Raw genomic sequence first — 20,030 nt, forward strand, 5'->3', positions numbered from 1 at the left:
ACACACACACACACACACACGCACACACACACAAAACCCTAAGGACAGAAGGGTGTCATTCATTCATTCTGGGCCAGGTAGTGGACTCAAAACAGGGAACGTAATTAAATCCCTACTCCATGAGCCTAATTTTTAAGTGTGTGTGTCTGAGGGGAGGAGAAGCAAGGAGATAGTGAAGGAGAAAGAAATAAACAATCATATACTTTTAAAAACACCTCTTAAAATACATCTTCACCCCCAGCTTTGTTCTGGGTACTCTGAGATGCGGAGATCCCACCCAAGAGCTTAGGAAAGATGGTAACCTGGCTCTGCTAACCAATGATTGGAAAATCCCTTCTAGTGAGAAAGGTGGGGGAGTGAGTTAACGGCTAGGTTAATGGTTACCCCTGGCAAATTGTTTAGCAATGGGGCTATGGAAACCTGGAGGAGGCCAGGTGACAGCTCTAAGGAGTGTTGGGGAGGGACACACGTTCCAATCTGGGGTGGGAAGAGATTAGGGACTGGTTTACCAACCTGAGGAAGGGGAGGGAGTGGAAAGAAAGGCTGGGGAAGAAAAGGGGAGATACTGAGATAGGAGAAAAGCAGGGGCAAGGAGATTGAGATGGGAGGGAAACTTCTTTGATGCAGGATTTGGGGGTATAGCCCCTGGCTTCAAACCCATGCGGCACTGATGGATGGTACCAGGAGAGGGCAGCATTACCTGTTGTTACCTGAGAAGTTAAGGAAAAATACTTTGTGGGTAGCCATGCCAGCTAGCCAAAGTCAATATTGATCAAGGCAGCTCTAGCTATAAAAGCTGTAGGGAAAGAGAGGCAGGGGAGAAGCTGTCAAACCTGTCTGAGCTCAGGGCTGGCCCCATTTGCCTGAGGCTTCTCCCAGAAGGGAGACTTTTGTGGGGCAGATTCTCTGGTGGACATGGACCAGCTGGAGCAGAAAAGGACCCTGAGAAGTAGCGCTGCTTTGACCTCCCTTCCTCAGATGGAAGGGGTCATGTGTGCAGATTTTGAGGGTCACCCTGGAGGAGATTCCCCACCAACAAACACATACTCGTTGAATCATTCTACATCCTTATCGGATGTTACAATTCAAGGGAGCAAACACCAAATATATCCCCTCTCTGAGGAGGACAGAGAAAGGCCTTCCTCCATGGAGGAGAAAACCCACAGAAGAGGAAGCATGAGAGGAAACCGCTAACTGCTGGTTCCAGCACCTCTCTTCACTCCACCCCCTCCTCCCCCCAACTCTCTCCCTTTCTTTAAGTTTCAAGCCCTGTTTTGCTCCTAGGTCCTTGCATTCCACCATGATTTTCTGAAACTGTAGGTGTCCTGTTAGACAGAGGGTGGTGAGGAAGAAAGGGATGGCTGGATAGGAGAGAGATTCAAATGTGGAGGCTGGCATATGTCCAGTCTGGAGGACATATTTTTGGGCTATTTTTCAGCAGATCATAAAGGGTTTGATAGAACCTCCAAAATCAAGGTTATTGGGGAGGGAGGGAGAGAGCTCTTCTTCCTCTGTCCTCCCTACTTCTTTCTTTCTTTCTTTATGTATTTATTTATTTTTGGCTGCATTGGGTCTTCATTTGTGCGTGCGGTCTTCTCATTGCGGTGGCTTCTCTTGTTGTGGAGTCCTTAGTCCTTCTGAGAACTCCACTCACACTATTCTGTCTGATCTTCACTTTTTTCCCCCATGATAGGACCAACTACCACCAGCCCCTAGCATCGGTGCAGCTCTACTCTGGGGCCATAATAACCCCATGCTTCCACCCTAACTCCAAGGCAACCCGTCAGTGATAAAAGGGCAAGGGGCACAGGAAAGGGCCCCAGACCGGGGTGGCGGGGGGCAGAAGTAGAAGCATTAAAGCTGACCAGGCTACGGAGCGGGAGAGTACCTCCGCCAGTGATGAAGCCCCTTGGCTCAGCTTCCGGTTTCCCCAGCACAAGGCCTGGTTATCTCCTTTCCCCACCCCTGCCCTACATCTCACCGCTCTCTTCCTCCAACCCAGGCTTCCACTTGCAAGTCCCTCTCCTGGGCCACAGTCCTAGCAACCCAGAATTTGGACTGGAGTTCCGAGGGAACTTGGAGAAAGTAATAAAGGACCACCTTTCCCTTCTATAATTCATTCCCTTTCTGGGCCCTCAGGAACGTGCTCAAGCAGTCGGTGTCAGATTTCTTGTGCGAGGGTTGAGTGGGAGTGTAATCTGATTAATGAAGCAGGGAAACTGAGGCAGAAAAAAGTCCCTTGTTCAAGGAGACTGGCAGGGACACAAGAAGTTTCCCAGGATTCCCTCTCCTCAACACCCCCTTCCCCATCATCTGGGAGACCTGAGGCTCACCCCTCCGGGCCCACTCCCTAGGTCATCGTGTTCCGCCCCCGCGCCTGTCCCCTCCGCAGGTTCAGGGCGGGGCGGTCCGTGAGTCAGCTCCCAGATCCAGCCCAGGAGGGGGTAGAGCTAGATCCGCTGGGTGTGGAGTACGCTGGACTGGTCGAAAGGCCGCGTCTGGAGTGAGCGGGTCTGATCGGGCTCTTGCGGCGCTGCAGGGCGAGTAGTCCCAGGTCTGGGGGAGAGAATCTTTTCTGTGAGACCGCCTTCTCCCTGGCCCCGCCCCCTCCCAGTTCCCCCAGAGACGGCCGCTTCCTGGTCCCCGTCGCAACCATGGCCGAAGAACAACCGCAGGTCGAATTGTTCGTGAAGGTAAGAACACCTTCTCCCTCCTAGGCCCCCCTCCGAGTTACTGGAAGGCAACTTGCACTTTTCCCCAGCTCTAGCCTTAACTCCCTAATCCCTTTTCTCTTTGATCCCCACCCCCAAGCCCACGTGCAGTCTTTAGGGCGTGTGTGGCAGGGGCCTGGGGTGGTGGTGGCCGGGGTTTGGGAGGGGAAGACAATTGATGTGTGCGTGGGTAATGAGAAATCTAGGCTCAACCCTGAAAAGTTTGTAGAACTGCAAGTTTCCAGCAGCCTAAAGGACAGGAAAGTAGAGAAAAGGGAGGGTTCCCAGGAGCTGAGAAGATTGACGGGAGTGGGTGTGGGGGGACAGCTGATAGGAGGACCGAGAGAGAAGGGGGCAGCAGACCTACAGGCTTTGGGTGGGACAGAGGGAAACATCCGGACGAGGGCCCTACAAGAAGATCAGAGGGTGAGGAGCATAGTGGGGGAGACTTGGATGGGGGGGGTGTCGGGGCGGGGGAGGTTTCAAGGAAGAGGGTGTGGTCCGGAGGCCTGGGAGTGGGACCAGGTGAACTGGGAAGAATTGGTGGGGTGCAAAGAGACGGGAGAGGGGGAGTAGAGTTCCAGAAGCTGGCTCAGAGAGGTGATGGGGTCGAGAATGAGTGTTCTGAGGACTTGGAGAAGCGAGAGAAAGGGTGGTGGTGAGGAGATGAGAGTTGAGTTGTGGCTACCGCGAGGGTAGATGGGGAGAGAGCAGAAGGAGGAGAGCTGAGTTAGGGCGTTTAGGGTTTGGGGGTTACAAAAACAGATGAAAAAGAGTCGCCCCAGCTCTGTGCTCTCTGCGGGTGTGGATGAGGAGAGGTGGTCCCAAGGCATTTGCATATCGAAACCGCAGGCTGCCGTTTCCTCCCCGCTCCCTTCCCCACTAGCACTGCATTCTCTCCCCTCTCTGGATCTCTTCTTTGTGCCCCTCCCTCCCTTTAGCGACCTCCCCCTCCGTCGGTAACTCCCGGTTCACACATTCTCCCCACCCTTCGCTTTCCTGCCTCCTTTCTCTCCACTTCCCCGCTTTTGTTCATCTAGCCTTTGTGTGTTCCAGCCCGTTTCTCCCTCTCCTTTATGCTGGGGCTTCTCCGGTAGCCATTCCCTCTCCCTCAGCCATGCCTGGGTCGACCCCCTTAGGTGTGGTCCCCACCTCACTCTCACACTTGCCTTGGGGGCTATTTTTATTTTTACTCCTGGGTGAGTCTGCGCTCTAGAGATTCCAGCCCTGGGTCCTGTGTGAGGAAGATTATCCGGAGCCAGGGGACTTGTCCTGGGAAACCCCAGCTGTGCCCAGGGAAGAGGGAGGTGGCCTTCACTCACCAGGCCTCAGTCTCACAGGTCCCTGCCCCCACTGCTTGCCAGGAAGGAAGCTGCTGAGACCGGAGACACAGTGAGATGAATCACCCTCAGCTAACGGGGAGGTGTCCTTTGGGGGATGAGGTCACTACTTGCAGATTAGAGGGCAGCCCCCCTCTGCAAGGCCCTCCACATCTCTAGGACGAGGCTCTGAGCCCCTTGACTCCCCACCCAGCTGCTTGGGTAGAGGTATAGGGAACCAGAACTCCTGCCAAACCCTGCCCCACCTCTCCTGTTCTCAGGCTCTACTCCATTCAGGAATCCAGGCCTCTAGCCCACAACTCTAGCCTCACCAAAGTCCCTCTCTAGGCGTTATTTCATGGGTGGATGTGAGAATTAAATGAGTTTTTGTATGTGAAGTGCTTAGGATAGTACAGAGAAAACTAACTACACCACCATTAGTGTTCCCTCTCTAGGGTCCAAATCCTCCAAGTTCTCCAAAGCCCATTCCCTCTGCCTACCTCCATCTGTCCTCAACTCTCTGGGGAACCAGAAGCCTACCTTTGCAGAAGATATTCTCACTGACCCATCTTAGGTTTGACCCAGACCCCAGGGTAGAGAGCCCAGTTCTGGAGGGGTGCTTTTAGCGGTGAGACTGAGTATGTGTCATGACTAGGCAGAAACCAGCTAGGTCTGGGAGTAGGAGATGCAGAGAATGGCCTGGGGATGAGTGGGGTGCACCAGGCCTAACCTTGGGCTGGGGGTTGCTTTCCAGGCTGGCAGTGATGGGGCCAAGATCGGGAACTGCCCCTTCTCCCAGAGACTGTTCATGGTGCTCTGGCTCAAGGGAGTCACCTTCAATGTCACCACTGTTGACACCAAAAGGTAGGTGCACTTCTGTTCCTCTAAACTCCCTTGTGCACACACACATGCACACTTACACACTCACCCACCTGAGTCCTTCCATCCTGAACTGTTTTCCCCTCTATCCGGAGTCTCTTTGCCACGTGTCTCCATCTCTCCTTTCTGGGTCTCCCTAACTCCCTTTTCCTGTCTTAATGCCTGGTCTCTCCTCCAGGCGGACTGAGACGGTGCAGAAGCTGTGCCCAGGAGGGCAGCTCCCATTCCTGCTGTATGGCACTGAAGTGCACACAGACACCAACAAGATTGAGGAATTTCTGGAGGCGGTGCTGTGCCCTCCCAGGTATAGAGGAACTTGGAAAGGGGAGTAGGGGAGCTGGGAGACTCTGGGAGAGAGAGGTTGAAGAAATGAAAAACAGAGATGGTGGTGGGGCTGTGGCAGGGGAGCTGAGGTTCCTCCTCAGAAGATATCTTATCCTGTTTGTCCCATTGGCTTCCAGGTACCCCAAGCTGGCAGCTCTGAACCCTGAATCCAACACAGCTGGGCTGGACATATTTGCCAAATTCTCTGCCTACATCAAGAATTCAAACCCAGCTCTCAATGATAGTGAGTCTTGTGGGTTGGAGGCCTGGGTCCTAGGAGGAATAGGAAAGATCTAGTGATTAGGGGCACCTGGACATTCAGATACCCTGAATGTTGGCAAATCTTACTTCAATTAAAAAAAAAAAAAAAGAGAGTCAGTGAGAGAGAGAGAGAGAGAGAGAGAGACTCTAGATCCAGATGACCTGAGTACAAATTCTAGTAGCTGTGTGACTTTGGGGAATTCATTGAACTTCTCTGTACATCCATTTCCAGATCTATAAAATGAGGATAACAGTATCTACTTCATGGGTTGATGTGAGAATTAAATGAGTTTTTGTGTGTAAATTGCTTAGAATAACACAGAGAAAATGAACTACATTAGTGTTGGCTATTATTATTTTGGACTGGCCTCACCATTAGCGTTCACCCCCTCATGGGCCTTCTTGGACTATGTCAGTCCTCTGATGTTCTTACCAACTCCCTTCTCTTGCACAGACCTGGAGAAGGGACTCCTGAAAGCCCTGAAAGTTTTAGACAATTACTTGACATCCCCTCTCCCAGATGAAGTAGATGAGACCAGCGCTGAGGATGAGGGCATCTCTCAGAGGAAGTTTCTGGACGGCAATGAGCTCACTCTGGCTGACTGCAACCTGTTGCCAAAGCTCCACATAGTACAGGTGAGTGGTCACTGTGGGAGGAGAGGGTGGTCGCTGGGATGGCTCTTTAAGGGTCTCCCACGCAGGCTTCCCATGACAATCACTCCAAAGGTGCTTTCTTTCTTAGGGTGGTTTTCAATAGCAGACACCACCCCATTCCTTCTCTGCTGTCTTTGCTGGCAAGACCACTACTTGAGAGAATTACATTCCACGATGCAAGGTGTGGGTGCAAACAGACTGGCCTAGGGTAACACATCCCAGTGTTACTTTCAAGAATGCTCTTCCTGTCTCTGTCATTGCCAAATCCCCAGATCAGAGAGCAGGCTTTTCCTAAAATCAAAGTTTTAAGTCTATAGCTTCAGTCTCCACTTCCTCTTGTGGAAGATGAAAACTGCTGGTTCCCGTGTTTTTGTCATAGTTCAAAGCTACGGTTTAGTTTCTGAAATGTGGGCCCAGTGTCAGTCTGCTGCAGAACTGTGTACTGACAATCTCTCTACTAGGCACGGAGAGACAAGATATGTGGTGATTGGTCCTTGCCCTCAAAGGATCTGAAATCTAGCTAAGAAGATAAAACATTCACATGATTAATAATACATGATTAAAAGCCAAATGAAAAGTAGAAAAAAGTTGCTGTGGAAATTCAAGAGGAGAGTTTCATGGTTTGTGAATTATATTTCAAAATCAAGAGGGGAAAACTAGCACCATGGACTGGGGTGGCCTGAAAAGGGGCTGGTTATAAATGGCCAGGATTTCAGTAAGCGGAGAGGATGGGTGAAGGCCTTACAAGACAGTGAGGAGTTAAGAAAGATGATTGAAGATGATTTATATGGGAGATAAGAATCATCGGAAGAGAAACCAGATAGTGGACCTACTTGAATGCCTGGATTTTATCATGAAGCCTTGGGATAAGGGAAAGACCAAGAGCATGGCAGCCAATGTCACTTTCCTGAAGCTAAACCTACTGGTTCTCCTCTCCCCACCCCTAGGTGGTATGTAAGAAGTACCGAGGATTCTCCATTCCGGATGTGTTTCGGGGAGTGCATAGGTACCTGCGCAATGCCTATGCTCGGGAAGAGTTTGCCTCCACCTGTCCAGATGATGAGGAGATCGAGCTGGCCTATGAGCAAGTGGCCAAGGCCCTCAAATAAGCCCCTCCTGGAGCTCCCTCGCCCCCCTCCATTTTCTCCACAAAGGCCCTGGGTGGTTTCCACATGGTTACCCAATGGACACACTCCAAAATGGCCAGTGGGCATAGAATCCTGGAGCACCTGTGCAGGGCTTGCTGGGGGGGATGAGGAGAAAGGAGGGGGGATCTGGGTGAGATTTTTACTATGGGGTGGGTAGGACAACGTATTTCAGTAATAAAGTACAGAATGAAAATCTAGTGCTTTGGGACTTCCCTGGTGGTACAGTGGTTAAGAATCCACCTGGCAATGCAGGGAACATGGGTTCGAGCCTTGGTCCGGGAAAATCCCACATGCCACGGAGCAGCTAAGCCTGTGCGCCACAACTACCGATCCTGTGCTCCAGAGCCTGTGAGCCCGGGTGCAAAAACTACTGAAGCCCGCGCGCCTAGAGCCGGTGCTCCCGCAACAAGAGAAGCCACCGCAATGAGAAGCCCGCGCACCGCAACAAAGAATAGCAGCCCCTGCTCCGCGACTAGAGAAAGCCCGCGCATATCGATGAAGACCCAACGCAGCCAAACATAAATAAATAATTTTAAAGGAAAAAAGAAAATCTAGTGTTTTTACACAAAGGGGACTTGAAGTGTGAGCAACACGGAATGAAGAGTGGGTCAATGACCTCGAACTCCTGGCAGAAACCGGGAATTTAGAAGAGGGGTGCTTGTGACGGGGCTGCCATTTTTAGTGCGGGTCCACCGTAGCGCTGTTTTGTGCTCCATGTAGCACTCGCAGCCCAGCCGCCAGAGCCGACCAGATCTGGGTGGGTCTGGGCAGAGCTCGTGGGGCGGGGCCGAATTCCGAGAAGGGGGGGCGCAGTCGGGGTGGAGTGGGCGCGGCAAAGCAGGGCGGAATGGGCGTGACATCGAGGAGCCCCGCCCCGTCCCGCTTAGACAATGCCCCGGAGCCGCCAGACCGTCGCGCCCCCGACCCACTGTAGTACTTGAGCGCGCCTACCCGGGGACCCCTCAAAGCCAAAGCTCCAATCCCCTAGGCTTGAAGACTACGACTCTCTTCTTCACCAACTCTGTCCTCAGGGGGTGGGGCCCCAGCCAAGAGCACAGAGCTGCAAGAGTGGGGGTGGCCGCAGGAGGTGAGTCTGGTGGGAGGTGCTCCTCGGACCGTGTGTGTGGGGGGAGTTTGGGGGTGCTGGGCCCGTGCCTGCGCCGGACAGTGCAGAGGGTCGACATTTGGGTGCGGAGCTGAGTCGGGGTGGACTTTGGGGAAGATGGATCGGGAGACTGGGGCACCCGGTCCTGGCGCCCGGAGCGGTGCCTGCTCCCCAGAACCACGCCCCCCCGTTTCCCCGCCCCTTGGATTTCGTTTTAGACCTCTCCCAGTCCTCCGGGACTCAGTCTGGTTTACACTGGGTCGCGCTAGGAACGGAGTGACCGGCCAGGGTAGAGAGGATGTTTAACTCCTTAGGCTCTAATTCCTCCCTCCTTGTCCCTCTCTCCCGTTCTCGTTCGGACACCCAGGACTTTCATCCCCCAGGTCCTGACTCTCTCCCCAGCTGTCTCCTCCTGTCCCATAACCCTTGTGGGCTCCTCGCCGCACTTCGGGTCCCTAAGGCAGCGAGCAGCAGAGGGTTAAGGGGGCGGGGCCGCTGCATTTTTTGGGAGTGAGCGCATCCTAGCGGCTGCCAAGAGGGGCGCCCGGCAGGGACCTCTCGAAGACCCCGAGCAGGGGCAACAGGTGTTTTGGAGACTAGCGATCCCGATCTCGTTCCTCGGACTTCCCCTAAAGCAGCAGACCCGCGAGGATGCGGGGTGGAGTGGGGTCGGCAGGAGAGGAAGGTCTGGAGGGGGTGGGGCGGAGTGGGAGGGGCGCCCGGAGATGGCAGGAGGAAGACCCGGGCGCTTTTAACCATCCCCCTATGCCCTTCTTTGCATGTCTCTCTCTGCCTACCCCCGTTCTGTTTCTTCTCCCAGACACGTGAAGTTAAAAAGAGACAACTGAGAAATCAGCGCAGCCGGAGGGGGCGTCTGTGTGGATGGGATGGGGACGCCAGGGGAGGGGCTGGGCCGCTGTTCCCATGCCCTGATCCGGGGGGTCCCGGAGAGCCTGGCGTCGGGGGAGGGTGCGGGGGCTGGCCTTCCGGCTCTGGACCTAGCCAAAGCTCAGAGGGAGCATGGGGTGCTGGGGGGTAAACTGAGGCAGCGATTGGGGCTGCAGCTATTAGAACTGCCTCCTGAAGAGTCGCTGCCGCTGGGACCGCTGCTTGGTGACACCGCTGTGATCCAAGGGGATACGGCCCTAATCACGCGGCCCTGGAGCCCCGCCCGCAGGCCGGAGGTGAGCGCCTGGGCACGGGTGGGGTAGGGGGACGGGAGGATCTGGACGTCTGGGGCTTAAGGGAAGAATGGGGGTGGGAAGGTCTCCGCTTCGCGCCCTCTTTTCCTGCCCTAAGGTCGATGGCGTCCGCAAAGCCCTCCAGGACCTGGGGCTCCGAATTGTGGAGATGGGGGACGAGAACGCGACGCTGGATGGCACTGATGTTCTCTTCACCGGTGAGGCTGGGATGCCTGCACCCTGGGGCTTGGCACAGGGAAGCAGACTTTGGGAGACTGGGCCATCTCGGGCCTTGTTTCCAACCCACTCCCGCCTCATACCTCGACGGCCTCCCTGGGCTCAGGCCGGGAGTTTTTCGTAGGCCTCTCCAGGTGGACTAATCACCGAGGAGCTGAGATCGTGGCGGACACGTTCCGGGTGAGGAGCGGGACCAGCCTTGGATGGGGGGAGCAGGGAGCGGATGGGGGTCTGAGGGACCTGGGCGGGGGCGCGGGGCGGGCCGCGCTGAGGAGGAAGAGGCTGAGAGCAGCCTGTGTTTGAGGGTATCCTCTCACCCTTCCCGCGTCCCTGAATACTTTCCCTTGTTCCCCTTAGGACTTTGCCGTCTCCACGGTGCCGGTCTCGAGCCCCTCCCACCTGCGTGGCCTCTGCGGCATGGGGGGACCCCGCACTGTGGTGGCAGGTAGCAGCGAGGCTGCCCAAAAAGCTGTCAGGGTGAGAAGGGGTTGGGGCTGGGGTGGGGCAGGTTGGGGCGCGGCCAACAAAAGTGGGCGTGGCTCCGGGCCTGGGAGGCGGGGAGTTGGGAGGCTCTGAGAATTAACTCCAACCCCTACCCTCACGGAGCTGTCCATCTATGTGAAAACACGTGTGAAAACAAGAAGTTATTATAAATGGGACAGACAGCTGCAACACGGAGGAACAGGGGCAATTAACACCGTTTTCCCGAGTTTCAAGAAACTCCCTAAAGGGCACCCAAGCTGTGTCTTGAAGGATGGACAGGACCGACCCGTGGGATCTGAAGTAGGGGAGAAGTGGGTAGCAGGTGGAAAGAACTGCGTGTGAGTCCGAGGTGGAAATTAGACAAGTTAATTAAAGCACTTAGTGCCTGACACATAGTAAGTGCTATGTGATTGCTGTCATCATTATTCCACAATAATGTAACTCTGTCCCCAGCCCTTAGCGGTGGTAGGGCAGCCGGACTCAGTTGTGGAGAGGCTCTGAGCCTTGCATGCTTCCTCTCTCCTCTCCCCCAGGCAATGGCAGTGTTGACGGATCACCCCTATGCCTCCCTGACCCTCCCAGATGATGCAGCGGCTGACTGTCTCTTTCTGCGTCCTGGGCTGCCTGGTATGCCCCCTTTCCTCCTGCACCGTGGAGGCGGGGACCTGCCCAACAGCCAGGAGGTGAGAGAAGGCAGGAGCTCCACCACCAACAACAACCAGAGAAATGGGGCTCAGGTCTCCCTAGTGGGAGGAAGAAGGGGTACCTTTTCTAGAAGCCAGGGTGGGGCCACTCTAGCTGGCTGAAATGGGGCCCTGGCTGTGGGCCTTGGGGTCTTACTCCCTTCTCCCCACACACTGTCCTCCCTGCAGGCACTGCAGAAGCTCTCTGACGTCACCCTGGTACCTGTGTCCTGCTCGGAACTGGAGAAGGCAGGCGCTGGGCTCAGCTCCCTCTGCCTGGTGCTCAGCACACGCCCCCACAGCTGAGAGCCTGGCCTTGGGGTCCTGGCTGACCAGGGGCAGGGTGGCATAGGAGTAGAAGGGGAAGGAAGGTTAGATAGAGGACAGTGAATAGGTAGTAGTGGGGAGATGGCCCCAAGGTAGGGGGAGGGCATAGAGTGAGAAAAAGGATGGAGGTCACTGGGTGAATCCTCTCCTCAAGAACTAATAAAACAGAACTGACCCTTTAGACCGGGCTGCGACTGGGCTGCGACTGGTGTCTTACTGGGGCAGGGGGTCAAGGGCAGGGCTGAAACCTGAGGTTGGGGTCAGTGCTGGGAAGGAGGCCTCCTTCATTCATCAAACCTCCTTCATTCATCAGGCCTCCTTCATTCATCATTCAGTGCTCACTGACTCATTGTCCAGCCCTGTCATAGCTGCTTGGGCACAAGACGGACAGGACAGAATTTCTATGATTGGGAGCATGTACAGGGCAGAGAAAAAATATGGGTGAATCACTCACTGAATTTATCTAAATGTCAGATGATTCAGAGACTGGGAGATCAACAGCCCATCCCTAGTTGATAGGAGGAAATGACATTTCCAGGGATATTCATTTTCACTCATTTACTGAGGCTTAGCGGTGATATAAAAAGGGTCAGTCTCCTGATATCAGGGGACTCACATGAAAATTTCTTATAAATTGAAATACAGGTTGTAATGGAACAATTCACAGGAGGCTGTTGCTATGAGAGAAATAAGGGGGCTCTGTAGGGCATCAGAGTGTATGCAGGGGTGGGCAAAGTGGGTCAGAAATAGCTTCCCAGCAAAGGCTACACTTGAACTGAGTCCTGAGGATAAATAAGAATTAGCCAGGCAGATAGTGGGGAGGAGGCAAAGGCTAATCCAGGAAGAAGGAATTGCACTGGGCAAAGGCGCATTTGGGGGCTGGGGAGAATTTCTCTAAGGCTGTCCTGTTCTAGGCACTGAGTGACAGAGATAAGCCTGGAGAGTAAGTAGAGTACTGTAGCACCTTGAACCCAAAGCTGAGGCCCATGGGTCCAGAGCTGAAATACTGCTGAAATATAGGCTGTCAGGAGCAGGTTAGCATTTGGGGAGAATACCTCTAGTTTCAGGGAGGAGAACAAGGGCAGGAGGATGAGGTGGGGCTATGGGTAATCCAGGGAGGAAATAAAGAGTACATTCAGGTGGCAGTGCTGGGTGTGAAAAGGGTGTGGATTTGACAGTGACATTAAAATAGAAAGACAGGACTTGGTTTATCTTGTGGGAGTGAGAGGAAGGAGGTCTACATGACTCTCCATTTCTGGCTTGGGCAATGGGGTTGATCAAGAGAGAATGCAGAGGAGGAAGGATTAGGTAAGTGGCTTGGGAGATGACAGTGAGTTGGCTTTTGGACCTGCTGTGTGCAGAATGCCTAGGGCCAGCCAGGCGGGGATGTCTGAGGGACAGTTTGGAAATCTCGTATCAGAGATCTGAACTGGAGAGAGTTATGGATGTTGCTTGCACAGAAAAAGGCTGAGGACTGGCTGTGGATGACAGCATCCCAGGAGAGGGAGAAGGCAGATAAAGAAAAAGACAAACCTGGAATGGTGGAGAATACTGCAGGGGTAGGGAGCAAGGATGAGGAGTCCAGAAGGAAGACAACAGCATTAAAGAAAAACAGCTTAAATAAGAGCGATCAAAGGCCAAGCCAGATGAATGCTAATAAATGTCTAGTGGGTGTGGTTATTAGGACATCACTGGCAATCTCATGGCGAGCACGTGAGCAGTGGGAGTGGAGTGAAGAGAAAAATGGAAGAGACAGGTGTAGGCCCTTGGTTCAAAGAGCTTGACTGTGGAGAGAAGGGAAGAGAGGGCAAAAATCTAGGAGCTGTTGATGTCTTAAGATAGGGAGACAGGGCTTGATCAGGTTTAAGGACATCAGTGGTGAAGGAGACCTGAAAGCTGTGTGAGAGATGGGGACCAAAATCAGCAGCAGAGATAGCCTGGATCCTCCGTCTCCTGACTCCCAGTCTAGTGCTCATTTCTATCCCATGGTGCCTTCCTTTTCCAGGTGAAGGGCCAAGAAGGGGAGGGGTGTTATGGAGAGCTGGGAGCCCTCAGCTTGTGAGGTAGTAAGGGCTTCCTTTCGAACTACAACCGCATAGGTGGTGGAGGCATCAGCAGGGACCACTGGGGACAGTCGGCAGGATCTTCTGAGGGCCGTATGATCCAGGTCTGCGTAGAGCAGGCTCTGAAAGGTGGGGAGGAAGGTAGGAGGGTCTCAGATGTCTGACGCCCTTGGGGATCCAAGCCTCTGTCTTTCTTGGTCCACTTTACTCACGGATTCTGGCCAGCCCCCATCCCACCCCCAAACCTTTACCGGCTCCTGGTCCAGGTCCCCTGCAATCTTGGGCTCTTCCTCCTCTACTGACCTCTGGGGCTCCGCTTTCACGAATGGAACTATGTGGGGGGGGACAGAGCTGAAGGATTGAGAGAAGGTGACCAACTTGTCTGCTCCCAGCAAGGGCTCAGACTCAGGAATTGGGTGGGGAATGTGCGGGGAAGGCAAATGGGGTGGAGTTAGTCTCACCAAATCTGGGGGGTGGTCGAGGCGGGTGAGGGGGCGAGCGCCTGTAAGGGATGGATAAGAGTCTCTAAGAACCATTAATCTTGTCTCGCTTGTTCTGGGCCCCAGGACGCGCCAACAACAACCCAGCAACAGGCCGGCTCTGACCAGCAAAACAACCTAGGTTCCCACCCGCACAGATAGTTCCGCCCACGCTTGGAGCCAGCTCGGCCTCTAGCTTGGCTTCCTTAGCTAGGGCTCCACCCACCAGCGCATGGCCTCGCCCGCAAGTTCCGACCTCCCCCATTCGTCTCCGAACCACACCCGAGGGCTCCCGATGTAGTTTTGGCCCGCGAAAGTTCTGGGGCTGCCCCTCCCGCCTCTGGTCGAGAGCCTTTCAACCAGGCCCCGCCCCTAGAGCTCACCTGCGCAGCCAACAGGCCCAGCCCAGTACTCCGAGTCCCAGCACCAGCCCAGCGCCCAGCAGCGGGATTAGAGTCTGGGGATACACGGACCCTGCGGGAACGTTGGAAGCGGGGTAGCGGTGGATGCCGAGGTCAGGGTGCGGGGACAGAGAGCTAGCTCCCCCACTCAGGAACCCCCAGACCAGGCTTCCTCCCTGACGGGGGCGTGTGTCTGAGTTAGGTCCCCTTTGTGTGAAGGCCTGGACCTACCGTGGGTAGGCCCCGGAGCTCTGCAATAGGCCCGGTCCCCCAGCACGTGAAGCTCCGTACGGCTCTCGTTCTCTTGGCGGCCCTTGCAGATAAAGGTGCCCGAGTCCCCCGCGCTCAGGAGTAGCTCCAGCCGCCGGATATCAAGGTCCAGGGCACGTAGGCGGCCAGCAAAGGGCTGGACGGGAGACACGGTGGGGGTCCCGTTCGGTGAGGCCAACAAGATCGCGCGGCGTCCTTTGGACAGGCCTTTGCAAGCCGGGAATCTAGGTGCCCAGACCCAGCGGGTGGGTTGCGAGACCCCTACGCAGGAGAGATTCACCCGGTCCCCGGGGTGACCGTCCAGTGAAGCTAGGGGAGGCGGGGGGGGGGGGTGGGGGGGGACGGTGGTCAAGGCAAGTCCACAGAGCAAGACGCCCCTCCCCCTTACGCCTTTTCCCTCTCCTCTACCCTCCCGCCAGCCTGGATCTTCCCATACACATCTCATCCCCCCCACTACCCGCACTGGGTCTCCTCCTCCTCCTGCCTCAGTCTTTCCTCGCCCATTCCGACTTTCCTGGGATGGCTTACCCCCGGGGTTCCCCTGGGCCCTCGACAGCAGCAGCGGCAGCAGCTGCAGAACCAAGGCCATGGCTGCGATGTGGTGGGAAGAGGAGGCCAGTGAATCAGCGAAGGAGACCGGAGGGAAATCAGAGGGGGGTGAAGGGGGAGACCGCAGGTCTGGGGGCGCCGATAAGGGGTGGGGGAGGGGCCACCAGCTGCCCACATCCCTCTGGGAATCCTTGCAGGCAGGTTCACAGCCCTCAACCAATGCTCACTTAGAATTCATGCTGGGGCCCTTTACACAAGCACTTTAGCAGACTTTAACTCTTTTTTTTTTTTTTTTTTTTGGCTGTGTTGGGTCTTTGTTTCTGTGCGAGGGCTTTCTCTAGTTGCACCGAGCGGGGGCCACTCTTCATCGCGGTGCGCGGGCCTCTCACTATCGCGGCCTCTCTTGTTGCGGAGCACAGGCTCCAGATGCGCAGGCTCAGCAGTTGTGGCTCACGGGCCTGAGCCACATGTGGGACCTTCCCAGACCAGAGCTCGAACCCGTGTCCCCTGCATTAGCAGGCAGATTCTCAACCACTGTGCCACCAGGGAAGTCCTACGAGAAGTCCCCAAGGGTTGGTTTGGGTTTTTTTTTTTGCGGTACGCGGGCCTCTCACTGTTGTGACCTCTCCCGTTGCGGAGCACAGGCTCCGGACGCACAGGCTCAGCGGCCATGGCTCATGGGCCCAGCTGCTCCGCGGCATGTGGGATCTTCCTGGACCGAGGCACGAACCCGTGTCCCTTGCATCGGCAGGCGGACTCTCAACCACTGCGCCGCCCGGGAAGCCCTTGACTTTAACTCTTGAAGCATAGCAGTTGCCGGGAACACCACAGTTTCTGGATCTTGGCTGTCTGAATTCAAATCTCGACTTCATCTTCTAGCTGCGTGATGTGCGCAAGTCGCTTAACCTTTCTGGGCCTGCTTGCTCATCTGTAAAATGGGAATAAAAGCACCTACCTCGCAGAGTATTGTGAGAACTAAATAAAGTCATACCCAGTAAATGCCTAGAACAATGGCAAAGACATAGGAGTACTATATGCTTGCCATTATTACTATTTCTATTCTTATTTTAGCTGCTACCTCACCCCTCTGTGCCCACTTCGTCCCTCCCGGCCCAAGGTGGCCCGCCCAAATTGGCAGGTTTTGATTGGGGAGGTGCTTTGGAGCAGGTGCACAGCCCCACACCCAGGACTTCATCAGCCCTCACTGCACTGGAGCACCCAAGGCCAGGCCAAGCCCAGGTGGAGCCAGGATGAGGTCCTGAGAACCTTCAGGGGGCCTGAGGCAGCCCCTCCCTAACAGGCAGCTCCAGCCCATGCCTCTGCTGCTTTGACATCACAGAAGCTCTTGGTCACATCACAAATCGTACTCCTCCATCCTGTGGCTGAGGAGGGGTTGGGAAAACTAAGTGGACTGAGATTAATTTGGTGCTCAATTTCTGCCCACATACCCCTACCAATGCCCCCCAGGGAGCAAAATTTTGCAGTCAGCTTGGGCCACACCCCATTGTCCTTTTCCCAGGAACCAGCAGACACTGCCACCACCACAGCCACTGTAACATCACAGGGGCCTTTGGTGATACTTCTTCAGAGGACTGGGCAGACAGGGATGTTACTCCTGGGGGCCAGGAGGGTGTGTCTTGGACTGAAACCAAGAACCGAAATGGAGTTGGCCACTAGTGCACCTACCTACCCTCCCCACCTCTCTCTGCCATCCCCATCCCTACTGCCCCACTGGGTCCTGCTTAGCCCGTCCCTAAATGGGGAAGGAGGGGCCCCCAGAGGCCAGGTAGGGCGGGACTGTTGTGGCTATAAATTCCAAAAGGGCCACTCAACTCCCAGAGCAGGATCCCTGGAATTCTACTCTGTCAGCTGCTGCTGTTGCTACCGTTCTCAGGACCCTCACCATGAAAGGCCTTCTGCTGATCACCTTGTCTTCTCTGCTCTGCTGGGTCTCAGGTGAGCACCTGGGGGCCCCGAGGACCTGGTTCACCTGGTTAGGACTTTTACACCCTGCCCCAGGCACTGCCCTACACTACCCGCTACTCAAGATCCCAAGCGCCCCCACACCCAACTGGCTCAGCTCTCCTGTGCCCCGCTGTGACAGGGTCCTTGCTCTGTTTCTCAAGGACCCGTGTCTCCATCTTCCGACTCTTCCCCACCTCCAAGACGCACTCTTCTAACCTGCCCAGGGTTCCAGGTCCCCTGTTCCCCACTCCTTGGAAACCCTGATATCCAGTTCCCCTGCCAGCCCCACTCTGATACAGAACTCTCCAGGATCCAGCTTACCTGCTTTCTCCTCTCACCACCTGCACTCAGCCAGGGCGTCCTCCCAGAAATCTAGGCAACCAGTCTGGGGCTTCTTTTGCGACCCCTCCTCCCATCTACTCCATCAGGGACTTTGTGCTCAGTCCCTCGAGCAGTGGCCTTTCCTAGATCGCCCCCCTGCTCCTCCCTGAGGTGCATACCTCCAGGAACACAAGCTTTCTGGAGGGCTCCAGTGACCTCTCAGAACCTCCCAGGGAACCAGGGAGATTTCCCGGCCTTCTAGGGAGGGAATGCCAAGGTTGCTCACCCCCAGGGTGAGGTGGGTTTCACTGAGGTGCAGTCACCAGGCTCCTCCACCCACTGACTGAACCCTTCTGTCCCTCAAACCTTGAATCGGATGCGGCAGAAACGTTCGGGGTGCCAGCTTCTGCCTTTCTGCACCCATCCTCTCCATTTTGGCAAAGTGCTCGGATGGATTCTGATGATCTGTCTCCCAGATACTTCTCCTTTCTGTCAGAGAGCTACTGGGGTGGGAGGATTCAGTTCAAGTCTGGTTCCTCTTCCCATGCTCTTGGCGGCCCCAGGAGGTGAAGAATACATTGCTAATCTGGCCCCAGGTGGCTTTCTTGCCAGCCTCAAGTTCCAAGCCATTTCTGCAAGTGTTGTAACCACCATGATTTTTACTTTTAAGGTTTCTTCCTATTTCAAGACTCCATCTGTGACCTCTTCTGAATTCCTTCATCTCCTCCCTCGCCACCTCCATTCCTTCCCTGTGGTATTCTCACATTTCATCTGTCCCCAGCCCCATTGTTGGTAACTCTGCATCTCTAGACTCATCTCCAGATGGGGTGGAGTGAAGGAAGATATTTAGGGTGTGGGCCATTCACAGAGCAACTCCACCCTCACCCAACTTGCATTTTTTCTGCATCACTCACCCTCTCTGTCCCTACCAGAACAAACAGGTCAGAATACCTACTTGATTGGCTCTTCTCCACCGTGCCCACCAGCTGGGCTCATCCCCAGGTGAGTCAGACATTCCGTCACTTCAGCCCGACTTGTGTCTTCCCAGCTGACATTCGCTGTCACTCCTGCTACAAGGTCCCTTTGCTGGGCTGTGTGGACCGGCAGTCCTGCCACCTGGAACCAGGACAGCAATGCCTGACAACAAATGTGTACCTCGGTAACATTCCTTTCTTCAGTGGGGAGAGGGGCCCAGTGGGAGACTCTATGGCTGGGGCTGAGGTGGAACAGAGAATTACAGCAATGATAATATTTGGCCAAGGATTATTACGTGCCAGGCACCATCCTACGTCTTTACAAGGATTGTTTCAATTAATGCTCATGACAGCCCTATGAAGTGTGGGTGCTATTATTATACTGAGAAAACAGCCTCAAAAAGAGACAGTAACAGGTCCAAAGCCTCATGGGCAGCAAGTGATAGGACCAGGATTGGGGTGAGGGGCAGGGTAAGGAAGTTAGACTGAGAAGAGATCCAGAAGGGGAAGGCCAAGGGCAGAGTTGGGAAGGAAGGAAGCCTGGGTGGGGTGCACGGGTGGGGAGGTGGACACAGGCATGCCAGGTGCCCATCTTAACTGTCCCCACTGCCCCCTCCTAACCCCAGGGAAGATGTGGGTTTTCTCCAACCTACGCTGTGGCACACCAGAAGAGCCCTGTCGGGAGGCCTTCAACCAAACCAACCACAAGCTAGGCCTGACCTATAACACCACCTGCTGCAACAAGGACAACTGCAATAACCCAGCCCCTCGGCCCACCCCGGCCCTGGCCCTTGTCCTCCTTACCTCCTTGGCTGGCCTTAGCCTCTGGCTGTTGCACTGAGACTCGCTCCATGGCTGCCCCTCCTCCCACCTGCCTTAGCCTCTCTTCTTGTGTCTTCGTATCCTCTGCTTCCTTTTGCTCAGAAAAGCATTTCTCCAGACCCTTCACATTTCTTTAATTAGACGGTGGTCCCCCGATCCATCCTTCCATCCCACACCCTCCACTCTGCTTCTCTGGAGTCTCTTTCCATTTCCCTTGACACCACTCCAGATCCTCCATCGTCTCCTAGAAGGGCTCCGCACTTTGCCTCCTGAACTCCCCTGTGCCCTATGTGAGGAGGGATTGGAATCTGGGCCTGAAATGGGGTTTCTGTCCTGTCCCCAGTGAAGGCTCCCAGGAAGGACCTGATGACCTCACTGTATGAGCTGATTCTCCAAACCCTGGCTCCCATACGTACCTCATCCCCTTGCTCACCCCTTTCCATTTTGAGTAATAAATGTCTGTATATGATCAATTGTGTATCAGAAGATCTATTGTCAGAGGCGCCCTCCCAGGAAATAACACTCTCAGCCCTCACACTCACCACTCACCCAAGAACCCTTCAGGGAGTTTCTCTCAGACGCTGGGCTGGGGCAGACGGAAAAACAGGTTTTGCAGGCTTCCATCCTCTCTTCCAGTGTCTGGGGGGTGGCGTACAGGGCCCAGTGTTTGGAGAAGCAATATTTACCTTAAATTTAGGCCACACCTCTGACGCACTGCCAAGAAAGAGGTGCAGTGTGGCTTGAGGGCTCCTCAGAAAGGGTAGGAGAGTTGCATGGGGATGGGACCTGGGACCCTCTTCCAGGCCTCAGTCCCTCAGGTTAGATCCAGAGGCCTCACCTGGCCCAGTATGTGGGGCACCAAGCCACCCTCCTA

The 20,030-nt window shown here is 55.0% G+C and overlaps 4 protein-coding genes across 15 annotated transcripts; 3 read left to right on the forward strand and 1 right to left on the reverse strand.

The window, feature by feature from the left end:
* The first annotated feature begins 2,397 nt into the window (after window positions 1-2,397).
* CLIC1 (CLIC family member 1) lies at window positions 2,398-7,493 on the forward strand. The gene is made up of 6 exons (XM_027099326.1): window positions 2,398-2,693; window positions 4,785-4,894; window positions 5,088-5,213; window positions 5,371-5,477; window positions 5,949-6,130; window positions 7,096-7,493. The coding sequence occupies exons 1-6, from the start codon at window positions 2,655-2,657 to the stop codon at window positions 7,255-7,257; spliced, it is 726 nt and encodes a 241-aa protein (XP_026955127.1). The 5' UTR covers window positions 2,398-2,654; the 3' UTR covers window positions 7,258-7,493.
* A 271-nt stretch (window positions 7,494-7,764) lies between these two features.
* Window positions 7,765-11,499, forward strand: DDAH2 (DDAH family member 2, ADMA-independent). 2 transcript variants are annotated; one of them, XM_027099283.1, is made up of 7 exons: window positions 7,765-8,383; window positions 9,222-9,585; window positions 9,701-9,800; window positions 9,926-9,999; window positions 10,177-10,296; window positions 10,836-10,985; window positions 11,175-11,499. In XM_027099283.1, the coding sequence occupies exons 2-7, from the start codon at window positions 9,289-9,291 to the stop codon at window positions 11,289-11,291; spliced, it is 858 nt and encodes a 285-aa protein (XP_026955084.1). In that variant the 5' UTR covers window positions 7,765-8,383; window positions 9,222-9,288; the 3' UTR covers window positions 11,292-11,499. The 2 variants fall into 2 exon arrangements, with proteins under 2 accessions (XP_026955084.1, XP_026955085.1); XM_027099284.1 differs by lacking the exon at window positions 7,765-8,383 and adding an exon at window positions 8,400-9,086.
* A 356-nt stretch (window positions 11,500-11,855) lies between these two features.
* Window positions 11,856-15,447, reverse strand: MPIG6B (megakaryocyte and platelet inhibitory receptor G6b). 10 transcript variants are annotated; one of them, XM_027099278.1, is made up of 6 exons: window positions 15,054-15,447; window positions 14,487-14,834; window positions 14,238-14,328; window positions 13,837-13,877; window positions 13,627-13,706; window positions 11,856-13,497 (listed from the first exon to the last, which is right to left on the reverse strand). In XM_027099278.1, exons 1-6 carry the CDS (start codon window positions 15,112-15,114, stop codon window positions 13,291-13,293), a joined length of 828 nt encoding a protein of 275 aa, XP_026955079.1. In that variant the 5' UTR covers window positions 15,115-15,447; the 3' UTR covers window positions 11,856-13,290. The 10 variants fall into 10 exon arrangements, 9 of the variants coding, with proteins under 9 accessions (XP_026955079.1, XP_026955083.1, XP_026955075.1 ...); XM_027099281.1 differs by having other exon boundaries at window positions 13,424-13,497; window positions 13,627-13,773; XM_027099282.1 differs by lacking the exon at window positions 14,238-14,328 and having other exon boundaries at window positions 13,627-13,752.
* A 1,453-nt stretch (window positions 15,448-16,900) lies between these two features.
* LY6G6C (lymphocyte antigen 6 family member G6C) lies at window positions 16,901-19,629 on the forward strand. 2 transcript variants are annotated; one of them, XM_027099271.1, is made up of 4 exons: window positions 16,904-17,030; window positions 18,293-18,301; window positions 18,409-18,519; window positions 18,961-19,629. In XM_027099271.1, exons 1-4 carry the CDS (start codon window positions 16,979-16,981, stop codon window positions 19,173-19,175), a joined length of 387 nt encoding a protein of 128 aa, XP_026955072.1. In that variant the 5' UTR covers window positions 16,904-16,978; the 3' UTR covers window positions 19,176-19,629. The 2 variants fall into 2 exon arrangements, with proteins under 2 accessions (XP_026955073.1, XP_026955072.1); XM_027099272.1 differs by lacking the exon at window positions 18,293-18,301 and having other exon boundaries at window positions 16,901-17,030.
* The last annotated feature ends 401 nt before the right edge of the window (window positions 19,630-20,030 follow it).

This window comes from Aethalodelphis obliquidens, unplaced genomic scaffold (assembly GCF_003676395.1).
Source record: "Aethalodelphis obliquidens isolate GAN/ISIS:26980383/991018 unplaced genomic scaffold, ASM367639v1 scaffold131, whole genome shotgun sequence".
Classification (NCBI taxonomy): Eukaryota; Metazoa; Chordata; class Mammalia; order Artiodactyla; family Delphinidae; genus Aethalodelphis; species Aethalodelphis obliquidens.

Excerpts from the sequence above, each read along its gene's own strand:
- CLIC1 (XM_027099326.1), top strand. The coding sequence starts at position 2,655 with ATGGCCGAAGAACAACCGCAGGTCGAATTGTTCGTGAAG. Across the intron at positions 4,895-5,087 it reads ACCACTGTTGACACCAAAAG|GCGGACTGAGACGGTGCAGA; the intron begins GTAGGTGCACTT and ends TCTCTCCTCCAG. Across the intron at positions 6,131-7,095 it reads CAAAGCTCCACATAGTACAG|GTGGTATGTAAGAAGTACCG; the intron begins GTGAGTGGTCAC and ends CCCCACCCCTAG.
- DDAH2 (XM_027099283.1), top strand. The coding sequence starts at position 9,289 with ATGGGGACGCCAGGGGAGGGGCTGGGCCGCTGTTCCCATGCCCTGATC. Across the intron at positions 9,801-9,925 it reads CACTGATGTTCTCTTCACCG|GCCGGGAGTTTTTCGTAGGC; the intron begins GTGAGGCTGGGA and ends CCCTGGGCTCAG. Across the intron at positions 10,297-10,835 it reads CTGCCCAAAAAGCTGTCAGG|GCAATGGCAGTGTTGACGGA; the intron begins GTGAGAAGGGGT and ends CCTCTCCCCCAG.
- MPIG6B (XM_027099274.1), bottom strand. The coding sequence starts at position 15,114 with ATGGCCTTGGTTCTGCAGCTGCTGCCGCTGCTGCTGTCGAGGGCCCAG. Across the intron at positions 13,707-13,836 it reads TCGACCACCCCCCAGATTTG|TTCCATTCGTGAAAGCGGAG; the intron begins GTGAGACTAACT and ends CCCCCCACATAG. Across the intron at positions 13,498-13,626 it reads GGGACCTGGACCAGGAGCCG|AGCCTGCTCTACGCAGACCT; the intron begins GTAAAGGTTTGG and ends CCCACCTTTCAG.
- LY6G6C (XM_027099271.1), top strand. The coding sequence starts at position 16,979 with ATGAAAGGCCTTCTGCTGATCACCTTGTCTTCTCTGCTCTGCTGGGTC. Across the intron at positions 18,520-18,960 it reads GACAACAAATGTGTACCTCG|GGAAGATGTGGGTTTTCTCC; the intron begins GTAACATTCCTT and ends TCCTAACCCCAG.